The sequence below is a fragment of the Pelophylax lessonae genome (assembly GCF_965119305.1).
Source record: "Pelophylax lessonae genome assembly, chromosome: 11".
Taxonomy (NCBI): Eukaryota; Metazoa; Chordata; class Amphibia; order Anura; family Ranidae; genus Pelophylax; species Pelophylax lessonae.
The window spans coordinates 133,180,212-133,202,956 of NC_138778.1; the positions used below are offsets into that span (position 1 = coordinate 133,180,212).

The window sequence follows — 22,745 nt, forward strand, 5'->3', positions numbered from 1 at the left end:
CATCAGACCACAGTACATTGTTCCAGTAATCCATGTCCTTAGTCTGCTTGTCTTCAGCAAACTGTTTGCGGGCTTTGTGCATCATCTTTAGAAGAGGCTTCCTTCTGGGACAGTCATGAAGACCACTTTTATGCAGTATGTGGCATATGGTCTGAGCACTTAAAGGCTGACCCCACCCCTTCAAACTGTGCAGCAATGCTAGCAGCACTCACACATCTACTTATTTCCCAAAGACAACCTCTGGATATGACGCTGAGCACGTGCACTCAACTTCTTTGGCCGACCATGGCGAGGCCTGTTCTGAGTGGAACCTGTCCTGTTAAACCGCTGTATGGTCTTGGCCACTGTGCTGCAGCTCAGTTTTAAGGTCTTGCCGATCTTCTTATAACCTAGGCCAGGGATATGCAAACACTGGCCCTCCAGATGTTGCAGAACTACAAGTCCCATGAGACATAGCCGGAATCTGACAGCCACAAGCATGACACCCAGAGGCAGAGGCATGATGAGACTTGTAGTTTTGCAACAGCTGGAGGGCCACAGTTTACATATTCCTGACCTAGGCCATCTTTATGTAGGAGCAAAATTTTATTTTTTATTCAGATCCTCAGAGTTCTTTGGCATGAGGTGCCATGTTGAACTTCCAGTGACCAGCATGAGGTGCCATGTTGAACTTCCAGTGACCAGTAAAAGACAGAGCAATAACACCAAATTTAACACACCTGCTCCCCATTCGCACCTGAGACCTTGCAACACTAATGAGTCACATGACACCGGGGAGGGAAAATGGCTAATTGGGCCCAATTTAGAGGGGTGTACTCTTTTGTTGCCAGCGGTTTAGATATTAATGGCTGTGTGTTTGTTACTTTGGAGGGGACAGCAAATTTACACTGTCATACAAGCTGTACACTCACTACTTTACATTGTAGCAAAGTGTCATTTCTTCAGTGTTGTCACATGAGATAGAATAAAATATTTACAAAAATGTGAGGGGTGTACTCACTTCTGTGAGATACTTCCTGTACATACACACACACACGATTCGGCGCAGAGGTGCCGCCCTGTAGCAGTAAAACTGCTATGGGTCGGACCTTAAGTGGTTAAAGTGTACCTCAAGTCTTTTTTTTAGTTTTAGAAAAGAGTAGAAAAGGGTTGAACCTTTGTCAGGTTTTAATGGCCGTCTTACCAATAGGACACAGAAGGCAAAAAACACACACAGAATGACAGGCAGAGGTTTTAATCATTATTTAGGCAAGGTTTACACTGCTGCGATATTTTTGATCTGACTTTCAGTGCAATTATGTAGTGCTACATGGATGCAACTTTAATAAGGTTTGTATATTCTATGTGACCAAAATTGCATGCATGAAAAATAGCACAGGAACCTTTCCCATAATCTTTTGAAGAGATATTGCTAGAGATGAAGTAAAAAGCACCACATCCCTTTATTTAAAGTAACTACAATGGAGGGGGGCAAAGTGGGACTTTAACGGTGCAAAAATGATGGAGAAAAATCTGGATTCTCAAAAATTGTACATTTTATTACACATAAGAAGTGAGGACAAGACAGTACAATCAATAATCAATATAAAATGATAAAATCAAGAAAATGCACTCGAAAATATCAACTCTACATGTTTCGCCATCTTCATAATAGCTTCTTCAGGAGTTTTCATAGACATTTCTCGAGAGTGAACATTTCTTAATGACCTGAACCCTTTCTTATGCCGAAGGTGGAGGTAATAGAAGTGACGCCACCCAAGCAAGTACAGAGGGGGAGGGGAGCCGAGACCTCCAAACTCCTAAAGTTGACCCATAGAGAGGGTGGCAGCCAAGCTGATTATAATGAATGTGCAGTTGATTCACTAGGTACCCCAATGTAAAAAAGGCAGGGAAGGAAAGCAAAGTTTCCTTAATATCCCCAAATGGGAAGTATCCCCAAAATTGACAAAATTGAGCACCTAAATTGTCATGCAGTAATCAAAAGTTCACCGCCATTTTAATTCAACAAACTTTCCAATAGTACACTCGAAATGAAGGAGACGCAAATGGTCTCAAAGATCGTATGTCGTTCCCCGGTGGTCTAGACCACCGGGGAACGACATACGATCTTTGAGACCATTTGGCGGTGAACTTTTGATTACTGCATGACAATTTAGGTGCTCAATTTTGTCAATTTTGGGGATACTTCCCATTTGGGGATATTAAGGAAACTTTGCTTTCCTTCCCTGCCTGTTTTACATTGGGGTACCTAGTGAATCAACTGCACATTCATTATAATCAGCTTGGCTGCCACCCTCTCTATGGGTCAACTCTAGGAGTTTGGAGGTCTCGGCTCCCCTCCCCCTCTGTACTTGCTTGGGTGGCGTCACTTCTATTACCTCCACCTTCGGCATAAGAAAGGGTTCAGGTCATCTTAAGAAATGTTCACTCTCGAGAAAGGTCTATGAAAACTCCTGAAGAAGCTATTATGAAGATGGCGAAACATGTAGAGTTGATATTTTCGAGTGCATTTTCTTGATTTTATCATTTTATATTGATGTACTGTCTTGTCCTTACTTCTTATGTGTAATAAAATGTACAATTTTTGAGAATCCAGATTTTTCTCCATCATTTTTGCACCGTTAAAGTCCCACTTTGCCCCCCCTCCATTGTAGTTACTTTCCCATAATCGCTTCGTGCTGAGTTACATGAATGTGAACAGATCTGAATTTGCACTAGTATGAACCAGGCCCCTCTATCCAGAACTAAAATATAAAGTAATGGCAGTTCAACCTTTTTCAAGGTTTGAACCCCTTTCAAAAGTACCATACAAATAGAGTATCCCCCCCCCCCCCCAATTTATGAAACACCCATACTATTTTTACAGGGGTCACTTCTAGCTACAGGCCTACCCACCTCATATTCTGGAGGCAGGAGGGATATTTTCGATCAACCTCTTGTCGACAACTTTCTGTTGCTCTTTCTCGAACCAACAAGAACATACCTGGATTTGTCTGCTTTATCTTGTACAACATTGCATACAAAAAGTTTCAAATCTCCAGTCCATAAAATGAACCACGTTGGGAGACTACATCCTCTCACCCTTAACAGCCATATCATGGCAATTAACTGCATGAGTAAAGTCGGTTAGGAACCTCAGCCATAGGTGAACCAACTGTACAATACAAAATACCCTAAAAAAGGCGCAAATATAATCACTAGTGTTAAATACAGCAGTGACTGTCCTACATTATTGCCCCTTATAGTTCTCACAACTAACCCCTACAGTGTTTAGACAGCAAAAATTGGATTTTTGAATTCCTGTAAAATCCATTTCTCTGATGTTCATTGACGAACACAGCTCCAGATCTTCATAACCACTGCGTTATACTGCCCCCTGCAGGAGTGGGACACTAGGCAGAAAAAAATCTTGCTACGCCTATGGGCAGTCCCGGGGGTATACTCCCTCTCCCTGCTATAGGCACTCAGTTTAGTTACAAGCAGTGTCAGAAGAATTACAACTCCACGGAGGGGTGGGTGCTGTGTCCATCAGAAAAATGGATTTTACGGTAAGTCAAAAATCCCATTTTCTCTTTCGTTCATTGACGGACACCGCTCCTGATCTTCATAACCATTGGGATGTTCCAAAGCAGTGTTAAACATGGAGGGGTGGAATAGCAAAAACTTCCCAAGGCTAAACAGCAGCCAACCAGGCAACAGGAGCTCAACCAAAACAACTGGAGCCCACCTGAAAAAAAAAAAAAAAAAAAAAACACAACACCCTCAAAGAGGATCAGGTCCTCTAAAACAGCCTGCAAAACCTTGCAGCCAAAAGAAGCATCCGCAGATGCCAGCACATACACTTTATAAAACATTATTTTACACGACAACCAGGTGGCCACCTTGCAAACCTGCGTTACTGTCGCCTGATGACTGAAGGCCCAGGAGGCACTGAGCGCCCGAATAGAGTGCGCCTTGACATGGAAAGGAGGAACCTGACCCTTGATGGAATAGGCCTGAATCGCAGTCTGCCTGATCCATCTGGAAATGGTCGCAGAAGAAGTGGACAACCCTTTCCGAGGCCCATCCGTTAGCACAAATAGGGAGTCTGAATTCCTAAAAGACACCCTAATCGCCCGGACCACATCCAAGGCATGCAAAGCAATTTCGGATGGTTTGACCTGGGACACAGGGAAGGCAACACAAGGTCTTCATTCAAATGAAAATCAGAGACAACCTGAAGAAGGGACGACGGACGGGGGCGAAGAACCACCTCATCACTGTGAACCACCAAGTAAGGTGAATGACAGGGTAACACCGGCAATTCTGACACACTGCTCGCAGAGGTGATGGTCACTAAAAAGGCCACCTTCTGGGACAGCGTAAGCAGGGGAATCTCCCGAATATTCTCAAAAAGAGGTTTCTGGAGGATTGAGAGCACCAAATTGAGGACCCAAGGCAGAAACAGAGACCGCACTGGAGGTGTCAAGTGCCTAACTCTCTGAAGAAAAAGACGCACCAAGGAGTAGGCGGCCAAGGGCCATTGAAAAAAGGCCGCTAAGGCCGACAGTACTCAAGGCCAGTTTCTCCTCAACCCCCAGTTGAAGGAATGGCAAAATCCAAACAAGAGAGTGAGGATGAAACCCAGGAGACTCACACCATGCAATGTACGTCTTCTACGTACGGCGGTAGATCTTCCTAGAAGTAAGTTTCCTAGTTTTTAACAGCACTGGAAATGCTGACTCAGACAAACTGCTATCCATCAGCACCTGCCGTTCAACAGCCAAGCCGCCAATTCCCGCAACTGTAAAGCAGGATGTAAGATTGGTCCTTGGGACAGCAGATCCTTCATGAGAGGAAGCTTCCAAGGAACATCGGTGACCGGCTGCACCAGATCAGGAAACCAAGCCCAGCAAGGACAGTCCAGGGCCACTAAGATGACCGGAATTCCCTTTGCCTCAATCCTGCGTAGAAAAGTCTTGGCAGAAGCTTGAGAGGAGGGAAAGCGTAAATCAGACGATACTGACCCCACGGGGCCACTAAAGTGTCTGTGGCGTCCGCCAGAGGATCCTATGACTGAGCCACAAACCTCTGCACCTTTCTGCCGAGCCGGTGTTCGGTGGAAAAACCCTAGTCACTTCCGGTGCGAGTAAGTCAGTCATCAGTTGAGCCGCTTCCCAGTGTGCATGCTCACAGCTGCGGAGGGTAGGGAATTGTCAAACGTTACACCGCGCCATTCATCAGCTGTTGCTGCGCGTCCCACTGCGCATGCCCAGCCACTAAATGAAATGATCTCAGCTCCAACCCTGAGACTTCCCTGATCTCAGCTCCAGGAAAATGTTAAAGCGGTGGCGGAGCTATGAAAATATAAATCACTTATATTTTCATAGACCCCGCTGCTTTAACATTTTCCTGGAGCCGAGATCATTTGGGACGCCGCACCTGCTGATGAATGACAGGTGCCCGCAGGGAAGTCTCAGGGTTGGAGCAGAGATAATTTAATTTAATTTAATTTAGTGGCTGGGCATGCACAGTGGGACGCGCAGCAACAGCTGATGAATGACACAGTGTAACGTTAAAATACACTACCCCGTGCAAATTCCCTACCCTCCGCAGCTGTGAGCATGTGCACTGGGAAGCGGCCCAGCTGTTGAATGACGTACTCATACCGGAAGGGACGAAGGTAGGGAATTTTCACAGGGTAGGGTTTAACGGTACACCGGGACGCCAACACCTGCAGACTGAGGTAATCCGCCTGAAAGTTTTCCACCCTAGAAATGCATACTGCAGAGAGGGCTGGAACGAACCGTTCTGCCCACTTTAGAATGCCGGCTACCTCCAGAGCCGCCAGGACACTTCTTGTGCCCCCCTGGTGATTGACATAAACCACAGACGTGGTATTGTCCAATTGAGTGTGCAATGGGTATCCCAGAAGACGATCCGTCCAATGGTCCAGACACAGTCTGATTGCTCGGAGTTTCAAGACATTGATCGGTAGACTGGACTCTTCCAGTCTCCAGATCCCCACAGCAGAATGTTTGCCAAGCATATTGAACAATATAATAGCGCACACATACACAGAAAAAAATTGGTTTTCAAATTTTGCAAGGCTATTTAAAAACACCTGCTCTTATACAGTAAATATGGGGATTTGGTCACACCATATGGCCATACTGTGCTTAAGCCCACCACTACGTCAAAGTACCCCATTTTCAGTGGGTCCTACACTATTCATAGAGAAGATAATCCCACTTCTCAAAACCATAGGGCATTACTCACTCCTGTCATGGGAAAAGTTTGCAGGCTGCAGAATCCTCTGCTGAAACTGCAAGGAAGGGACACCTCCTGGAACTACTCACAGGTGGACCATGCTAATGAGGTTTTGGTGTGCACCCCAATCTCCCACACCAATTTTTTTCTGTGTATGTGTGCGCTATTATATTGTTCAATTTGTAAATTGGTCTTTTAGCAGCACCAACCTGAGAATTGTGCGTTTTAGGGGGTGCCCCCAAATATCTTTTTGGTTTGCCAAGCATGCCTCCCCAGCTGGATAGTCTGGCATCCGTGGTGACCATTGTCCGAGAGGCGGAAGGATTTGCACAGGCGAAGTGCTGGAGAACAAAGCCACCATATCAGGGACTCCTTCGTTCCCCGACTCAGCCAAGTCTGATTTCCAGAGACTGCGGAGTCTTGTCCCATTTGGCCAGAATCTCTTTGCAGGGATCTCGTATGGAACTGTGCAAATGGAACCACCTGCAAGGTCAACACCATCAGGCCCAGCACCCGCATGCAAGTCCAGAGGGATGAGCATCTGCTGGACAGCAGGAGACGAATTGCAGCCTGCAATTTCTGGAGTTTGACCAGTGGAAGGAGCACTCCATCTAGGAGACTCCGCTCGCAGAAGGAGGTAGTCCAAGTAGCCCATTGGCGTAACAAAGCTAGCACCGGTGCTAACACTTTTGTGAAGACCCGAGGAGCAGAGGCAAGACCATAGGGGTTAACGGCACAAACCGATAATGCTCCTCTCCCCCGTCAAAGCGGAGGGAGCGCTGGTAACTGGCACATATTGGAATGTGAAGGTAAGCATCCTTGATGTCAATAGAGGCAAGAAAATCCCCCTGATGCAGGGATGCCACCACTGTGCAACTCCATTCTGAACCTGCACAAAGCAGTTCAGTGCCTTGAGGTCCAGGATTGGGACGCACCTTGCCTTCCTTTCTGGGAACTGTAAACCGGTTTTAGTAAAAACCCTGAAAACATTCCAAAGTCAGAACCGGGACAATCACCCCTTGAAGGAACAGGTCTTGTACCGGCCCAAACGGACAGGAGCAAGTTGGAATGGAAAGAACCTTGCTGGGGAACAAGAGCAAAATTTGATCTTTTAGCCAGACCAAATTACTTTGTGGACCCACTTGTCTTGTGCCATGGAAGTGCACAGGTCCAGAAACCAGCGAAGACATCCCCCCACCCCCGATACGGGTGAAGGCGCACCTTCATGCTGAAGGAGCCTTGTCCACGAGTCTTGAGAAGCCCACTCTGGGCTTGCCAGACCAGGTTCGTTTGGATCCTCTGGATCCTCTGAAAGGCTTTGAGCCCTTGTCAGTTGACCCTGAGGGACGAAAATCTTCCTATAAGCTGAGAAGGTTCCTTGCTCTTAGTAGCCTGCGGAAGAAAAGTACTCTCCCCCCCCCCCTCCCCTCCCCTTTGAGACCTTTAAATTATGTCATCCAGGGTAGCTCCAAACAGGCGATCTCCTTGAAAGGGTAGATCAGTCAAGGTCTTTTTAGAAGTCTGGTCCGCAGACCAGCCAAAAAAGACACGCCGCAGAACCACTGCCGAAACTGAGAGCCGAGCAACTAGGGGAGCAGCATCCAAAGAGGCATTACAGATAAAGTGCAGCCCCAAGACGAGCTGGTCCGCCAGCTCAACAAAAGGTAGGGGGGAGCTGTTCTCCCACCAGGTCATTTTCTAAAAGCTTAGCCCACTCTGTCAGTTTGCGACACCAGGGCAATGGTGAATACCAGTCTCAGTGCCAAACCAGCCAGAGTGTACATATTGCGGTCCACAGCCTCCGCCTTCTTGTCAGCCGGATCCTTAAAGGCCAGGACTCTTCAACCAGAATCATGGTTTCCATGTTCAATCTGGAAACCAGAGGGTCCACCATCAGTGGAACAGTCCGCTTCCTAATAAGGGACTCCTCATAGGGGGTAACGCCTAGAAAATCTTAGGGGCCCCCAAGGGGACGCTGTGGTCGTCCACACTCTTTAGCAACAATTTTGTCAAAATAGGCAGGGAAAGTAAAGTAAACCCCTTTGCCGCTCTGAATGGCTTGCGAGTGGCAAAAGATACCTGCGCCTCCGTCGTAGCTGCATCCTCCATCTTTAAGGTCTCACGCAGAGATACAATCAGTGCATCCACCAGCGCCTTTTCGTGCGTGGTTGAAGATGTGGAGGAATCATCCTCACTATCAGGGTAGGCGCGTGGTTACAGACCCAGCAGGGTGACCTACGTCTGCAGCGACCAAATCAGATTCAGGATCTGATAAGACGAGGCAGGGGGAAGGCGCTTTTTGCTACCCCGTCCCCCAAACGCCACCTCCACCAGGGACACAAAGGACTCCAGGACCACCGTCAGTGCATCGATGGATGGTTGGGACCCGGAGGGCCCAGGAGCCTCAGAGAGGGGATCAGGTGGGGAGATGTGCTCCAAAAACTCCATGAGTCACCAGCAGGACCCGACAAAAAAGGTGTAAAACACTGCAAGGGACAATCCCCACCACATTGGCAGCACCACTCGGTCGCCAGGCACAAAGCGATCCTCATCAGAGAGGGAGAGAACCCTACCAGACTCCTCACAGCACAGGGATAAGGATAATCTGCACTGCACGCACGGCGATCAGGAAGTAAAAAGATCCAGGAGTCAGCACCAGGGGATGAGGAGGGGCTCCCATCGTCGAAATCGCCGCCCACAGGGCTCCACTATCATGGCTGCCGCTATTTTTAATAGCAAACCACCGCAAAATGGCAAAAATGTGCATAGAAACACAGGCTACAACAAAATGGCGGCCCCTCAAGGCTTCCAGGGACACAGAAAGGATCCCTAAGCCTCAAAAACAGACCCAGGCAGGACGGGGAGCCCCCACTAGGTACAACACCCCCGCTCCACACACCCGATTGTCCAGTCGCTGGCGGCGCACCTCGAATCGACAGTATAGTGCCCTCCCCCCACCCCAGGAGGTGGACCAAACCACCCAAACCAGCCCCAGCATAAGTGGAGGGGGGGGGGGTAAGGGAGACAGACAAAAGGGGGGGTGCCTGATGGGAAGGAGGGGAACCACGGAGTCAGACTGTCCAAAGGAGGGGCCCACGTCCACCCCAAAACCCTCCAGGGGGAGACAGCTCCTCACCATACCAGGAAACGGGTGGGCACTGCTCCAGACAGAACCCCTCTCCATCAAACTGGGGGGTCTGTAGGCCAGGAGGAACAATGACTCGGGTCGAGACCCGGTCGTATGCGACCTCCCAAGGCGTTTAACTCGCAGGTTGACCTAGCACGAAGTTGAGGTCTGCGTGCACTCACTGGCTAGACTGGGGTGAACACTGGATATAGATTATCCAGCCCGTCAGTTGATTGTAGATCTCATAGGAAAAATCCAGGAGAAAAAAAATTTAATTTTAAAAAGAAAAAATTGGCAGAACCAAAGATCCCAGCAAGGAACTGGGTCCTTACTCCCGACTAGGCAGAAAAAAAAAAAAAAAAACTTTATAGCAGGGAGAGGGAGTGTACCACCTGGGACTGCCCATAGGCTCAGCCAGATTCTTTTTCTGCCTAGTGTCCTACTCCTGTAGGGGGCAGTATAACCCAATTGTTATGAAAATCAGGAGCTGTGTGTCCGTCACAGAACGAAATAAATTTATTTTTTAACCAATAGACCATTGCATAAAAACTGATACATGATCACACCGTGGGTCTCCGTCGAGTCTAGGTCCTGGCAGAGACCCGTGGCTTGCTTGTGTAAGCAACAGATCCCATTTCAAGATCTCTGCGCAGGAGCAAGGTAGAGCAATGGGGGCTGTGTCTGCAAGAAGACAGTGATGGACTCCGTGGACTAGTATGTTTTTTTTTTTTTTTCCCCCCTTTTACAGGGACAAGTGTGACAGATTTGAAATTTTCATTTCAATACTGAACACTATATAATATAGTGCAGATGATGTATTTTCCTATTGCAATGCTCATGAATATGTATTTCCACTGGTGCTAGGAAACAAACAGTATAAATAAAACATTTTTTTTTTTTATAGGAATCTAGGTCCACCTGCTGGAATATGGAAGGGCTACCAACAGAAAAATGATAATTAATAATTTAAAATAGAAATGACTGTGGTGAAGTAACAATGCATTATAAAACCGTTGCAATTCCAAACACAAAAGCTGTGCACATCATAACTCATACCTTTATTAAAAAACATTGACGCCATCTGCCCCATTTCCACTCGTTCCACAATTTCAAAAGGGTCGGCTAAACCGCGGCGCTCTGAAAGATATTAAAAAAAAAGTGTCAGTCATATTTTTAAAATATAAATGAAAATCTTAGGAAAAAAAAAAAAAGAACTTATGGAAATTCTCCCCAGCTTTTCATACAAGACACATAAATACTCACGCACAGAAAGGATGGGTCGAGCTTCTGAGCTGTCATACCCATCTGGAGACAGAGATTCATTATCAGAATTTTCAGATAAATCCATTTCCTACAGAAGAGGATACAAGTCAAACCAGCAGCAACAGGACAATACATAAATTAGGAATAGTCAATATAAAGAAGTCATCAGCACAATGGTTTTTCATCCCATTGGAAAGGTTTACCTTGAACTCAGCTACCCAAAGGTGTAGTAATCTGGTCCTCTTATTTTGTTTTTAACCACTTGCCGACCAGCCGCCACATATATACTGCTGCAAAGTGGCGCTATTGCGCGAAACAACGTACCTGTACGTCGTTTCGTTCAATAGTCACTAGTTGGCGACATCACGCCGTGATTGGCTAGCGAGGATGTCGTCAATCAACGGGTCCGGCAGCCCCAATGTCCACTGGTCACCCGTGATCATCCCCCTAGAGAGGCAGAATGACACTCTGCCTAAGTAAACAAGGCAGATCGCCTTGAAGACCTAGAGGAACTAGGATCTCGGTCTTCCCCCAGTCAGTGTAAACCCCCCCCCCCCCCCCCCCAGTTAGTAAGCACCCCCCCTTGGGACACGCTTAACCCTTTGATCACCCCCGATATTACCCCCTTCCCTGCCAGTGTCATTAGTGCAGTGACATTGCCTTTTTTTTTCTTAAAGCACTGATCACTGTAATAAGGTCACTGTTCCCCAAAAAGTGTCAGATGTGCGATTCGTCTGCCACAATGTTTCAGTCCCGCTAAAAATTGCTGATCACCGCCATTACTAGTAATAAATGATGTAGCACCCTCCTAGTCAGGTGGAGAGTGTAGTTTTGGCTCTCTGCTTACCAGAAGAGCAGCAGGCAAAATCTTCATGCACTCTGCTTATCAGGGAGCAGGATTGGTAGTTAGGTCTACTCAGTGTGTGATTCATCTGGTCTCAGGGGGGGTGTCCCCAGCTAATCCAATGGGGAGGCACGTTGGATGCTGGAGGAAACCTGACCACACCACGGCGCAAATGTCAGTTAAACGCAGGGCCGTATGGCAAAAAATGGCCTGGTCATTGGGGGGGGGGGCTTAAACCTTCCGGACCAGAAGTGGTTAACATTTGACTTTTGGGAAAAGTGGCATTTCCTGAATGACAATCACACTTTTAGCAAGTCAACTGAATCCAACTAATAATGAGAGATTCCACTTGCACCACAAAAAAGATTTTGCCCAATCACTTACACAAGGAGCTGCTGCTATATAACCCGCATGGGGTAGACTAGATCTAAATCAAATGATACTAGCGCTCTTCTAATGTACAAACAATATATGTTCAATAAAAAGGGACTAGAAAAATAGTAAAATTATTCTATTATGCAAAAACCTCCCCTTTATATATACACACATATACATACAAAATCACCTATGGGTGTAAATAGAAAAAAAAAAAAAAAAATTAAAAAAATATGTACAAAATCACAAATTACTTGTAGTTGCAAAACCATTATATAAATCCAAGTGTAAAAGCAAAACAAATATGAAAAAAAAGGTAGAAATCATGCAACAACTCCGATTATAAAAACTACTAATTTATGCAAATCCTCCAAACCTGTGCAAACTTAAAAACATGCGAGCTAGATAGGGGGAGACCAGTGGATGTGGTGTACCTGGATTTCGCTAAGGCGTTTGATACAGTTCCCCACAAGCGCTTAATTTATAAAAATAAGGTCTGCATGCATCGACCACAAGGTTTGCTCTTGGATACGGAACTGGCTAAAAGGGCGTGTCCAAAAGGGTGGTAATAAATAGCGCATACTCAGACTGGTCTGAGGTGGTAAGTGGGGTCCCCCAAGGCTCAGTCCTGGGACCAACTCTGTTCAATTTATTCATAAACAGCATTGAGGACGGGATCAGTAGTTCGTTATCAGTTTTTGCAGAGGACACAAAATTGGGCAGGGCAATAACTGCACAGCATGAAGCAGATATCCTACGGAATGACCTGGACAAAATAACAGAGTGGGCAACGACATGGCAAATGAGGTTTAATGTGGAGAAGTGTAAGGTTTTGCACTTGGGGACTAAAAACATAAAAGCACAATACACTTTAGGGGGGGGGGGGGGGGACCCTTGGGGGAATCAAAAATGGAGAAAGATCTGGGAGTCCTGGTAGAGGATAGACTAGGCAATAGCATGCAATGTCAAGAGGCAGCTGCCAAAGCCGGCAGAATATTAGCATGCATAAAGAAAGTATGCATTCCAAAGGATGTATTCCAGAGATAAAACTATAATCCTTCCACTTTGTAAAACTCTGGTCCGACCGCATCTGGAGTATTCTGTCCAGTTCTGATCACCAGTCCTCAGGAGGGATGTGTTGGAGCTGGAGAGAGTCCAGAGAAGGGCAACTAAACTAATTAGGGGATTGGAGGAGCTTAATTATGAAGAGCGTATGCAATCGCTTGATTTATTATCCCTGGAGAAGACGCCTGAGAGGGGATGTGATAGCAATTTATAAATATCTCAATGGTGATCTCAGCATAGAAAAAAAGCTATTCAGTCGCAAGGATTGCATGAGGACTTAAGGACATACAATACAATGCGATGCGATTAGAGGAGAAGCATTTTGACCTCAGCCAACGTGGGGGGTGCTTTACTGTTAGGGCTACAAGACTGTGGAATTCTCTACCACAGGAGGTGGTTTCTGCAGGAAGTATGGCTACTTTCAAAAGACTCTTAGACTTACATCTCAATGATCAGAACATTCAGGGGTATGAGAGATGATTACGGCCATGCGTGCCTACACAGGTTGAACTGGATGTACTATTGTCTTTATTCAACCTCAACTACTATGCAACTATGTACAAATATACAAAATATTGTGCAAAAATCACTTAATCGTGCAAATCCACATGTAAAAAAGTAAATACGTAGTACTTCCAAAAAGCTGAACTGGATACTAAAACACATTCCTTGGAGGAGTAGACTGACCTCTGAACAGAGATGTATAGTAACGAAGTAGAACTACTTAAGTACTGTACTTAAGTACCGAAATGCGGTATCTGTACTTTCCTAGAGTAGAATTTTTTTTCTCCTACTTCTACTTTTACTTCACTACATTTTTTCAATGATTTCGATACTTCTACTCAAGTATTTTTTTTTGTGCTGCATAGTTACTCGTTACTTTTAAAAAAATTACCACTGCCGGAACAGTAGATGGCAGGTTACATAAAGCTCAAAAAAATGTGCATAATGTCATTTGTAAATCAGCGCATACGAAAATAAAGGCTGTGTATAATAAAAGCTGCTATACCAAATCTTTCCAATAAAAAGAAAACATGAAACAAACAAATAAATTGTGCTACAGCGCTTAAAGTGCATCAAGAAACTACTAACAAACACAACTTGGCTGTGCGAATAAAGTGCCTGTGCAATCGATATATCATCGTTGCCCCCAGTGCCCTGCCCACACAGTATCAAAAATAAAGTGACATGAATGTGCTAAAGCCTAAATGCAGTGGAAATAATTATTCCCACAATGTAACAGTAAATTCAATTCATATAAAATATGACAAAATAAGTTAGGTCAGGTGCGTGCAACAAGTTGAAGTGTGTAAACCTATCTATAACGAAAAGTCCATAAATGAATTCCAGTGTGCAAATCTAAAGTGTCACTTCACTTGTCAGATGCTTCCACCTCCTTCAGTGCTCGAGTGACCGACCAACACACTTAATAGTGGTGGCACTGGTGGATAGCGTCTGGGTGGCACTGTGGCACTGACTGCACTGGTTCAAAAAGCCATATATATTTAATTATTTCAATTCTCAATCTCATAGGTCCTCTCCTCATAAGATATTAATAACTTAAGATTAGGTGATGAACTTCTTGGCGGCCCTGGCAGGATGACGGGGACACCCGCCACTTCTGGAGCCGAGCCGCTGTGATTCCCCAACATGTGACAAAGTGACAGCCAGGAGATCTAGTGGCTAGTAGTGCTCAACAATACCGCTTTTATATATAAAAATGAAATAAAATATACTGACTCACAATTTAGTAGTAGGTAGCGTGTAGCAGTAGGCAGCACAACTCAATTCAATCAATCCCACAGCCTCGCTCGCGCCGCGGCCCGCGGAATCACTGTCATGATCATCAAGTTAAGACGGCACAGGAGGAGCCATGCTGCCGTCTTCCCGCTCGAGGTCTCTGCCTCTAGACGTGTTGTGTGTCACTCAGACTCCACCCCTTAGGGCCCTTACTGAGAGGAGTTGTGACACGGGCGGCGGGACTCGGAGCATTTTCTTCGTTATCTCATCTTCTTCTCTCTGTGAGTGAGGTGGACCGTGGAGAGGGCCTAATCCTTGCCATGGCAAATGTGCCATTTGAGAATCAAATAATCAATATAAAATATTAATATATTATATACACACGGGTCATGGGTGGCTTTTTTGAACCAAGAAGAGTGAGACTGACGGCTATGATGATTATCCGACCATCCATGGTCCATGGACCATAAGTGTTGTGTTGTGGTGGTGCCTGTGCTTCCTGCGGCCTGCCTCTGCCTGTGCGGCTGTGCCTGCACTGCAGTGGCCACTGGCAGTGGCACTTGACTTGAGCAAAGCAAATGAGCACTACTAGTGTGAAGGACAGGTGGTGGAAGCATGTTCTGACAAGTTCGTATAATGAAAATAATATAGACAGCTTTTTGAACCAGTGCAGTGCCAGTGCTACTAAGGTGAGAGGCAGAGAGAGAGGCTATCCAGTCCACCACTTTACTTGAGCAGATCACAGAAGAAAGGTGGAAGCACCTGACAGCAAGTGACAAGCACTTCTTAGATTGCACACTGGAATTCAGTTATGGACTTTTCGTTATAAAGTTTAGTTTACACACTTAAACTTGCACCTATCTTATTCACAATCACAACTTATTTTATTGTGGTATTGTCATATATATTTTATATGAATTACATTTACATTGTGGGAATAATTTGCACTGCATTTAGCACAGACATGTCACTTTATTTTTGATACTGTGGGCGATGATTTTGAATACAAGAAGAATATATATAATTGCAGGCACTTTATTAGCATTTTTAGCACAGCCACTTTGTTAGTAGTTTTTGATGCATTTTTCACTTTAAGCGTTGTAGGTTTGATGAAGCTGGCCTGGCACATCCTCATCAATTGAGCAAATCAAATCAATCCGCTATTAAGAAGACTGCGCATGCTCGTTCTGCCTTTTGATCAGCTGAAAAGATGGACGAACCAAAAACACCACCTTCCACCCCTGGACCTTCAACTTCAAGTGATCTGCCTGGCTGTGAGAGTGAGGAAGCTCAGGAAGGAGACCACCCCTGGCTTTAAAAGGTGGATGCTTTAAAAGGGGAAGGAAGGGACATACTTTCTGTTTTTTGTTTACAAAAAGTTACAGCCTAAGGAATTGTGATTGTCCTTTAGGTTAATCATTTGAATAAATCATTTGAAATAATAAAAAACAATATGATGTTCAAACTTTCGACTTCTTTCTTTAATAACTACATAACACAGTACTTGTACTTCTACTTTCAGTACTTGAGTAGAAATTTTTTTCCAAAACTACTGGTACTTTTTACTTTTAGTACTTAAGTAGCAAATTTTTTGAAAAAAATACTTGCAATACTTAAGTAAAAAAAAAATGTTGAATACTTTAGTACTTCCACTTAAGTAACTTTTTCTGCGAGCACTTCCACTTAAGTAACTTTTTGATCGAGCACTTGTACTTTTACTCAAGTAGAAATTTTGAATACTTTATACAAGTCTGCCTCTGAATGCCAAGAGGCTACTCACTGGTGTTACACAGTAAATGCTACACCTAGAATGCATGCACATGGGACCACTGGCATGAGTTCCATACCAAAAACAGGGAACTCACCTCCTCCTTTTCCCATCTCTTCCAGCGCAGTCGAGCATTAGCTGCACCCATGGCTTCTATAACAAATGTTGTGGTCATATAACTAGAATAAAAAAAAAAAAGCTGAAACAATTTGCATAAAATATACACATCAAATAAAACAAAATTGCAGAGGAGTGATTTTTAAATCTTAGCCATGTAAGCAATTTAATATGCTCTATAAAACAGAACAATTTTCTTGTTTCAGAGGTGTCAGTTGTGTGACAAATGTTTTGCCTTCCGAAGTCTGATCTGCAGTCTGTGTCTGGGATCTGTCTGGATACAATATCATGTACCATCCAGTAAATATCAGAATTTACAGATTCTATTTTTCTAATTGCTTTTCTCAGCTATCTGAAAAAAAAAAAAAAAAAAAAAAAAAAGTAAAAAATATTTTTAGCCAATCAGAAGGACGATGTTCTGACAGTCTGAACTCAGTCTGATCAGACATCTGGGAGGTAATTTTGCTTTTTACACAGAGTTTCCACAACTGCTATCCAGGAGTTACCAGAGAGCCGCGACATGAGAGTGGGAGCAATTATGAGCTTACAACAGTCTGTATGCACTAGTATGATTAGATGGGACACAAGAGTAGTATCATAGGTCACTTTGGGGAAGGAGGGGGGGGGGGGCGCATAAGTGATCCTTTTACTTTGCCCTACATGGATACAAGATTATGCGAACATATTTTTGTTATATTAAAAACAAGGACATGGTAAAAACATTATTTGGTATGTACTAATGGGGGAGGTTGTACACCCGGCGCTATGGTCAAGTGCAAACTATGGCCAATTAACCTATATAAAATTGTAAAAATAATAATAAACTAGAGCTGCTACTATGGTGAAGAGTTAATATAACCAGTGATTACATTACAAAGGGCCAAACACTGCTCTTGCATATACTCCAAATGCAAGGTGTTCACAATTAAATACATAAAACACTTCATAAATTCTCTATACAAAAAAAATCATAAATACTTTCTACAAAAGGACTAGTGCAAATCGTAAGAGATAATCTTCTGAAGGCACCCAGTGAGAGGGGGCAAAACGTGTCAAGTGGGGACAAACTTCCATCTTCTGGAATGCACTCCAGAGCAGGGATTCGATCATCGATTATACGCTTAGGATTTGAGCTACTATTGTTAGTGTAATTGTTTTAAATAAATTTTTTAATAATGTCTTAACGCTACTATACTATGGAGATCTCTTATGATTTTTCATGACATACAACATTGCAGCTGATCTAATCATTGGAGGAGACAGGAGAAGCAAGAGGCTATCTATCCCATACCAGGATATTTACATAGACATGTTATCTCAGCTGAGAATTGGTGAGTACAGGCGAGGAGCACAACTGACAGGCAACCTTAAAATAAGTGTTACTAAACCCACAACAGTAAAATCTGTGTGTATATACAGGCAGTAAAGCATGCTTGTTATACTCAGTGTAGAACCTAAAGGGGTTAATCCTCTGCATTGTGTAAAACTGCTGTTCGATCCTGTCTCCTCTGATCCTCCCCTTCAACAGTCCCCAATAGATTTCCTGAAATTTACACAGCCAGGGGACAGGCTGCACGTGCTCAGTTTGGTGTGTATTGCTAGCGAGTTTTTTTTTTTCCCTTGGGAGAGTACATGTGAGCAGCACAGGACGAATCACCGCTGTCCAGAAAGAGGGTCAGGAGTGCATTCCCTAAGGACAATCTTGAGTGAATGAAAACTCATCCTACAAGCTTTACCCAGACAATGTAGTGTGGGGGTGAAAAAGTTGGAAACGGCGCTACCTAACGCATGTGCAAAGATGCGAGTGAAGAGGAGAAAGTGCTTAGTGTGTACAAAATAGTGCAAGTGTGACACATATAAATATTGTGCTTGTGAAAAAATCACTGGCTGAATATAAATAATTCCAGCCGAGACAATAAATAAATAAATGATGTATGTGAGGTATGGTAAAGATTAGAAAAATATATACAGGGTTAATAATTGTAATTTCCAATAAATAATGCTGAATAAATTAATTGTGAATAAATCATAAATAGTAAAAACCGTGAGAATGCTAGTTGTATACCTTTTGGGTTGTATTTCTCCGATTTGAACACTAGGGGTCACACTTACCCTAAGGCCACAGATGGTATGTATGTAAGCCAAAAAAACAGGATGTAGGTGTAATCCTCAAACCTGCTTGCTGACGGTCCCTACGGACCAAAAAGATCCCATCTGGGTGCAAAGGGAAGAAAAGAACTTCTTAGTGTGATAAGTGAAGGGAGGGTATACAAAAGTATAGTAGCGACTCACGCTTAGGTAGTGGATGCAGCAGATCGTGTCAGATAGTAGCAGTCTGCGCCGGGGAAGCTTCCGCGTTCCAAACATAGGCGAGCTGCGGACCGGAAGTGACGTTGGGTTCCGCCCTACGTACGTTTCGTCATAGGACGTCTACGGGGAGCGTAGACATCCTATGACGAAACCCAACGTCACTTCCGGTCCGCAGCTCGCCTATGCTTGGAACGCGGAAGCTTCCCCGGCGCAGACTGCTACTATCTGACACGATCTGCTGCATCCACTACCTAAGCGTGAGTCGCTAATATACTTTTGTATACCCTCCCTTCACTTATCACACTAAGAAGTTCTTTTCTTCCCTTTGCACCCAGATGGGATCTTTTTGGTCCGTAGGGACCGTCAGCAAGCAGGTTTGAGGATTACACCTACATCCTGTTTTTTTGGCTTACATACATACCATCTGTGGCCTTAGGGTAAGTGTGACCCCTAGTGTTCAAATCAGGGAAATACAACCCAAAAAAGGTATACAAACTAGCATTCTCACGGTTTTTACTATTTATGATTTATTCACAATTAATTTATTCAGCATTATTTATTGGAAATTACAATTATTAACCCTGTATATATTTTTCTAATCTTTACCATACCTCACATACATCATTTATTTATTGTCTCGGCTGGAATTATTTATATTCAGCCAGTGATTTTTTCACAAGCACAATATTTATATGTGTCACACTTGCACTATTTTGTACGCACTAAGCACTTTCTCCTCTTCACTCGCATCTTTGCACATGCGTTAGGTAGCGCCGTTTCCAACTTTTTCACCCCCACACTACATTTCTGCCCCTAAGTTCCTTAGGGGTCGGTTGGTGGCTGCAACCTTTTTTCACTGCCTGGCAGTTCTTATCCATAGCGCTGGTTCCCCAACCCCCCTTTTATTACCCAGACAAGGATTTAAAAATCACAAGACTGCTGTAACTGCTGATGAGAAAATGGGATTTTTGACTTACCGTGAAATCCATTTCTCTGATGTTCATTGATGGACACAGCTTCTGGTATTCTTAACCATTGGGTTATACTGCCCGCTAAAGGAGTAGGACACTAGGCAAAAACAAATTCTGTAGTGTAACCCGAGTATACTGGGAAAAGAATTATGGCTACACCCATCTCTCTGCTATAGCCACTAAGTTTTGTTACAAGCAGTGCAAGGAGAATTATAACTCCACAGAGGGGTGTCCATCAATTAATAACAGAGAAATGGATTTCACGGTTAGTTAAAAATCCCATTTTCTCTTTCGTTCTTTGACGGACACAGCTCCTGATATTCATAACCATTGGGACATCCCAAAGCAGTGTTAAGCATAGAGGGCTGGGAACAACAAAGCAATTCCCAAAGCTAAACATTAGCCACACAGGCAACGGGAGCTCAAACAAACTGGAGCCTACCTCCCAAAACAAAAAAAAAAAAACACACACACCACACACACACACACACACACACACACACAGAGGATCAGGTCCTCTCAACAGCAGCCTGCAAAACTTTGCGGTCAAAAGAAGCATCCGCAGATACCAACGCATCCACTTTTGAAAGTGTGCACCGACAACCAGGTGGCCACCTTGCAAACCTGCGTCACTGAAAACCCAGAAGGCATTAAGCGCCCTAGTAGAGTGCTCCTTGACTGGAAAAGGAGGAACCTGACCCCTGATGGAATAGGCCTGAACCACTGTCTGTCTGATCTATCTGAGAAATAGTTGCTGAAGAAGCGGACAACACTTTGAGGTCCGTCCATGAGCACAAAAATAGTGAGTCTGACTTCCTGAAAGACTCCATAGCTGCCAGGTACACCCTTATTGCCCAGACCACATCCAAGGCATGCAAGGCAATTTCCTTTGGATGTAAAGGCCTGGGGACACAGGGAAGGCAATGCAATACCTTCATTCAAATGAAAAATCAGAGACAACCTTTGGAAGGAATGACAGACCAGGGCGAAGAACCACCTTATCCCTGTGAATCACCAGGTAAGGTGGACAGGATAGGCCCGCCAGTTCCAACACCCTGCACACAGAGGTGATGGCCACTAAAGGCCGCCTTCTGGACAGCATAAGCAGGGGAATCTCTCGAATATTTTCAAAGGGAGGCTTCTGTGGAGCTAAAAGGCACCAAAACTAAGATCCCAGGAAGGCAACAGAGTCTGCACTGGAGGAACCCAACGTCGGACACCCTGAAGAAAAAAAAGGTACGCCCCAAAGGTCATTGGAAGAAGACCACCAAAGCCGACACCTGGCCCTTGAAGGTACTCAAGGCCAAATTTCTGTTCAACTCCTCGTTGAAGGAAGGTCAAGATCCAAGCCACTGAGAAGGAGCAAGAAGAGCCCCAAGAGACTCACACCACGCAATGTATGTCTTCCATGTATGATGGTAGATCTTCCTAGGAGGTAGATTTCCTAACTTTCAACAGTGTAGGAACCACCGACTCTGATAAACCCCTATCCTTCAGCACCTGGCATTCAACAGCCAAGTCATCAAAGCCAGCGACTAAAGCAGGGTGGAAGATCGGTCCTTGGGACAGCAGATCCTCCCAGAGAGGAAGCTACTGAGATGGCAGAAGTCCAGAGCCACTGGGATGAGCGGAATCCCTTCTGCCTCGATCCAGCGTAGAAACCTTGGCAGAAGCCTGAGAGGAGGGAAGGCGATACTGACCCCACGGGGCCACCAGCGAGTCTGTGGTGTCCGCCAGAGGATCCCTTGACCAAACCACAAACCTCTGCACCCTTCTATTACCTGCCGCATGAGGTAATCCGCCTGCCAGTTTTCCACCCCGGGAATGCGTATGGCGGAGAGGACTGGCACAAACTGTTTTGCCCACCTTAGAATGCCTGCTACCTCCTGAACCACCAGGACACTTCTTGTGCCCCCTTGGTGACTGACATAAACCACGGCCATGGCATTATCTGATTGAATACGCACTGGACAACCCTGAAGACGAACCGTCCAATAATCCATACAGTCTGATCGCTCAGAGTTCCAAGGCATTGATCAGGAGTCTGGACTCTTCCAGTGTCCCCAGCTAGGAAGCCTCCCAGGGCAGACAGGCTGGCATTCATGGTGACCACTGTGCAATACAAGGGGAGGAAGGAATTTCCTAGCCGATTCAACGTAGAACGAAGCCACCATATCAGGGACTCCTTCATGTCCCGACTCAGCCGGATCTGATTGTCCAGAGACTGTGGAGTCTTGTCCCATTTGGTCAGAATTTCCCTTTGCAGGGACCTCGCATGGAACTGTGCAAACGAACTGCCTCGAAGGCAGACACCATCAGGCCCAGCACCTGCATGCAAGTCCAGAGGGATGACCATTTGTTGGACAGCAGGATGCGAATTGCAGCCTGCAATTTTTGGAGGTTTTCTAGAGCAGTGGTTCTCAATTCCGGTCCTCGGGACCCACCAACAGGCCAGGTTTGCAAGATAACTAAATTACATCACAGGTGATCTCATTTGCTGCTCAGTGATTGCAGTATTCTAGTCTGCATCCCCCAAGGTAATACTTAAAATCTGGCCTGTTAGTGGGTCCCGAGGACCGGAATTGAGAACCACTGTTCTAGAGGAAGGAGCACTCTGGCTAAGGCCGAGTCCAGAGTCAGGCCTATATAGTCCAGCTTTGTGGATGGAACCAGAGCAGACTTCTGAAAATTCAGAATCAAGCTGAACTCCCACAGAGTTCGTATTGTGATCTCCAGGTTCTCCACCAGAGCAGAGGGAGACTCTGCTTGCAGAAGGAGATCTGTAAGTATGTGGGGTAAGGCGCTACTCTACAAAAAGTAATGTGATAAAAATCAATAAATGTGCGTTTTAGCAATAAAGATAGATATGCATGATATCTATTCGCATAAATATTATCCCAAGGTGAACATAAAGTG

At 44.9% G+C, this 22,745-nt stretch overlaps 1 protein-coding gene across 1 annotated transcript in view; it reads right to left on the minus strand.

The window, feature by feature from the left end:
* TMEM104 (transmembrane protein 104) overlaps positions 1–22,745 on the minus strand; it is a 68,472-nt gene that overhangs the window by 19,468 nt on the left and 26,259 nt on the right. The window contains exons 4-6 of the mRNA XM_082272331.1: positions 16,529–16,610; positions 10,640–10,727; positions 10,433–10,513 (exon numbers count right to left, since the gene is read on the minus strand). Of these exons, the coding sequence (XP_082128457.1) occupies positions 10,433–10,513; positions 10,640–10,727; positions 16,529–16,610 (251 nt within the window). The remainder of the gene's footprint in view (positions 1–10,432; positions 10,514–10,639; positions 10,728–16,528; positions 16,611–22,745) is intronic.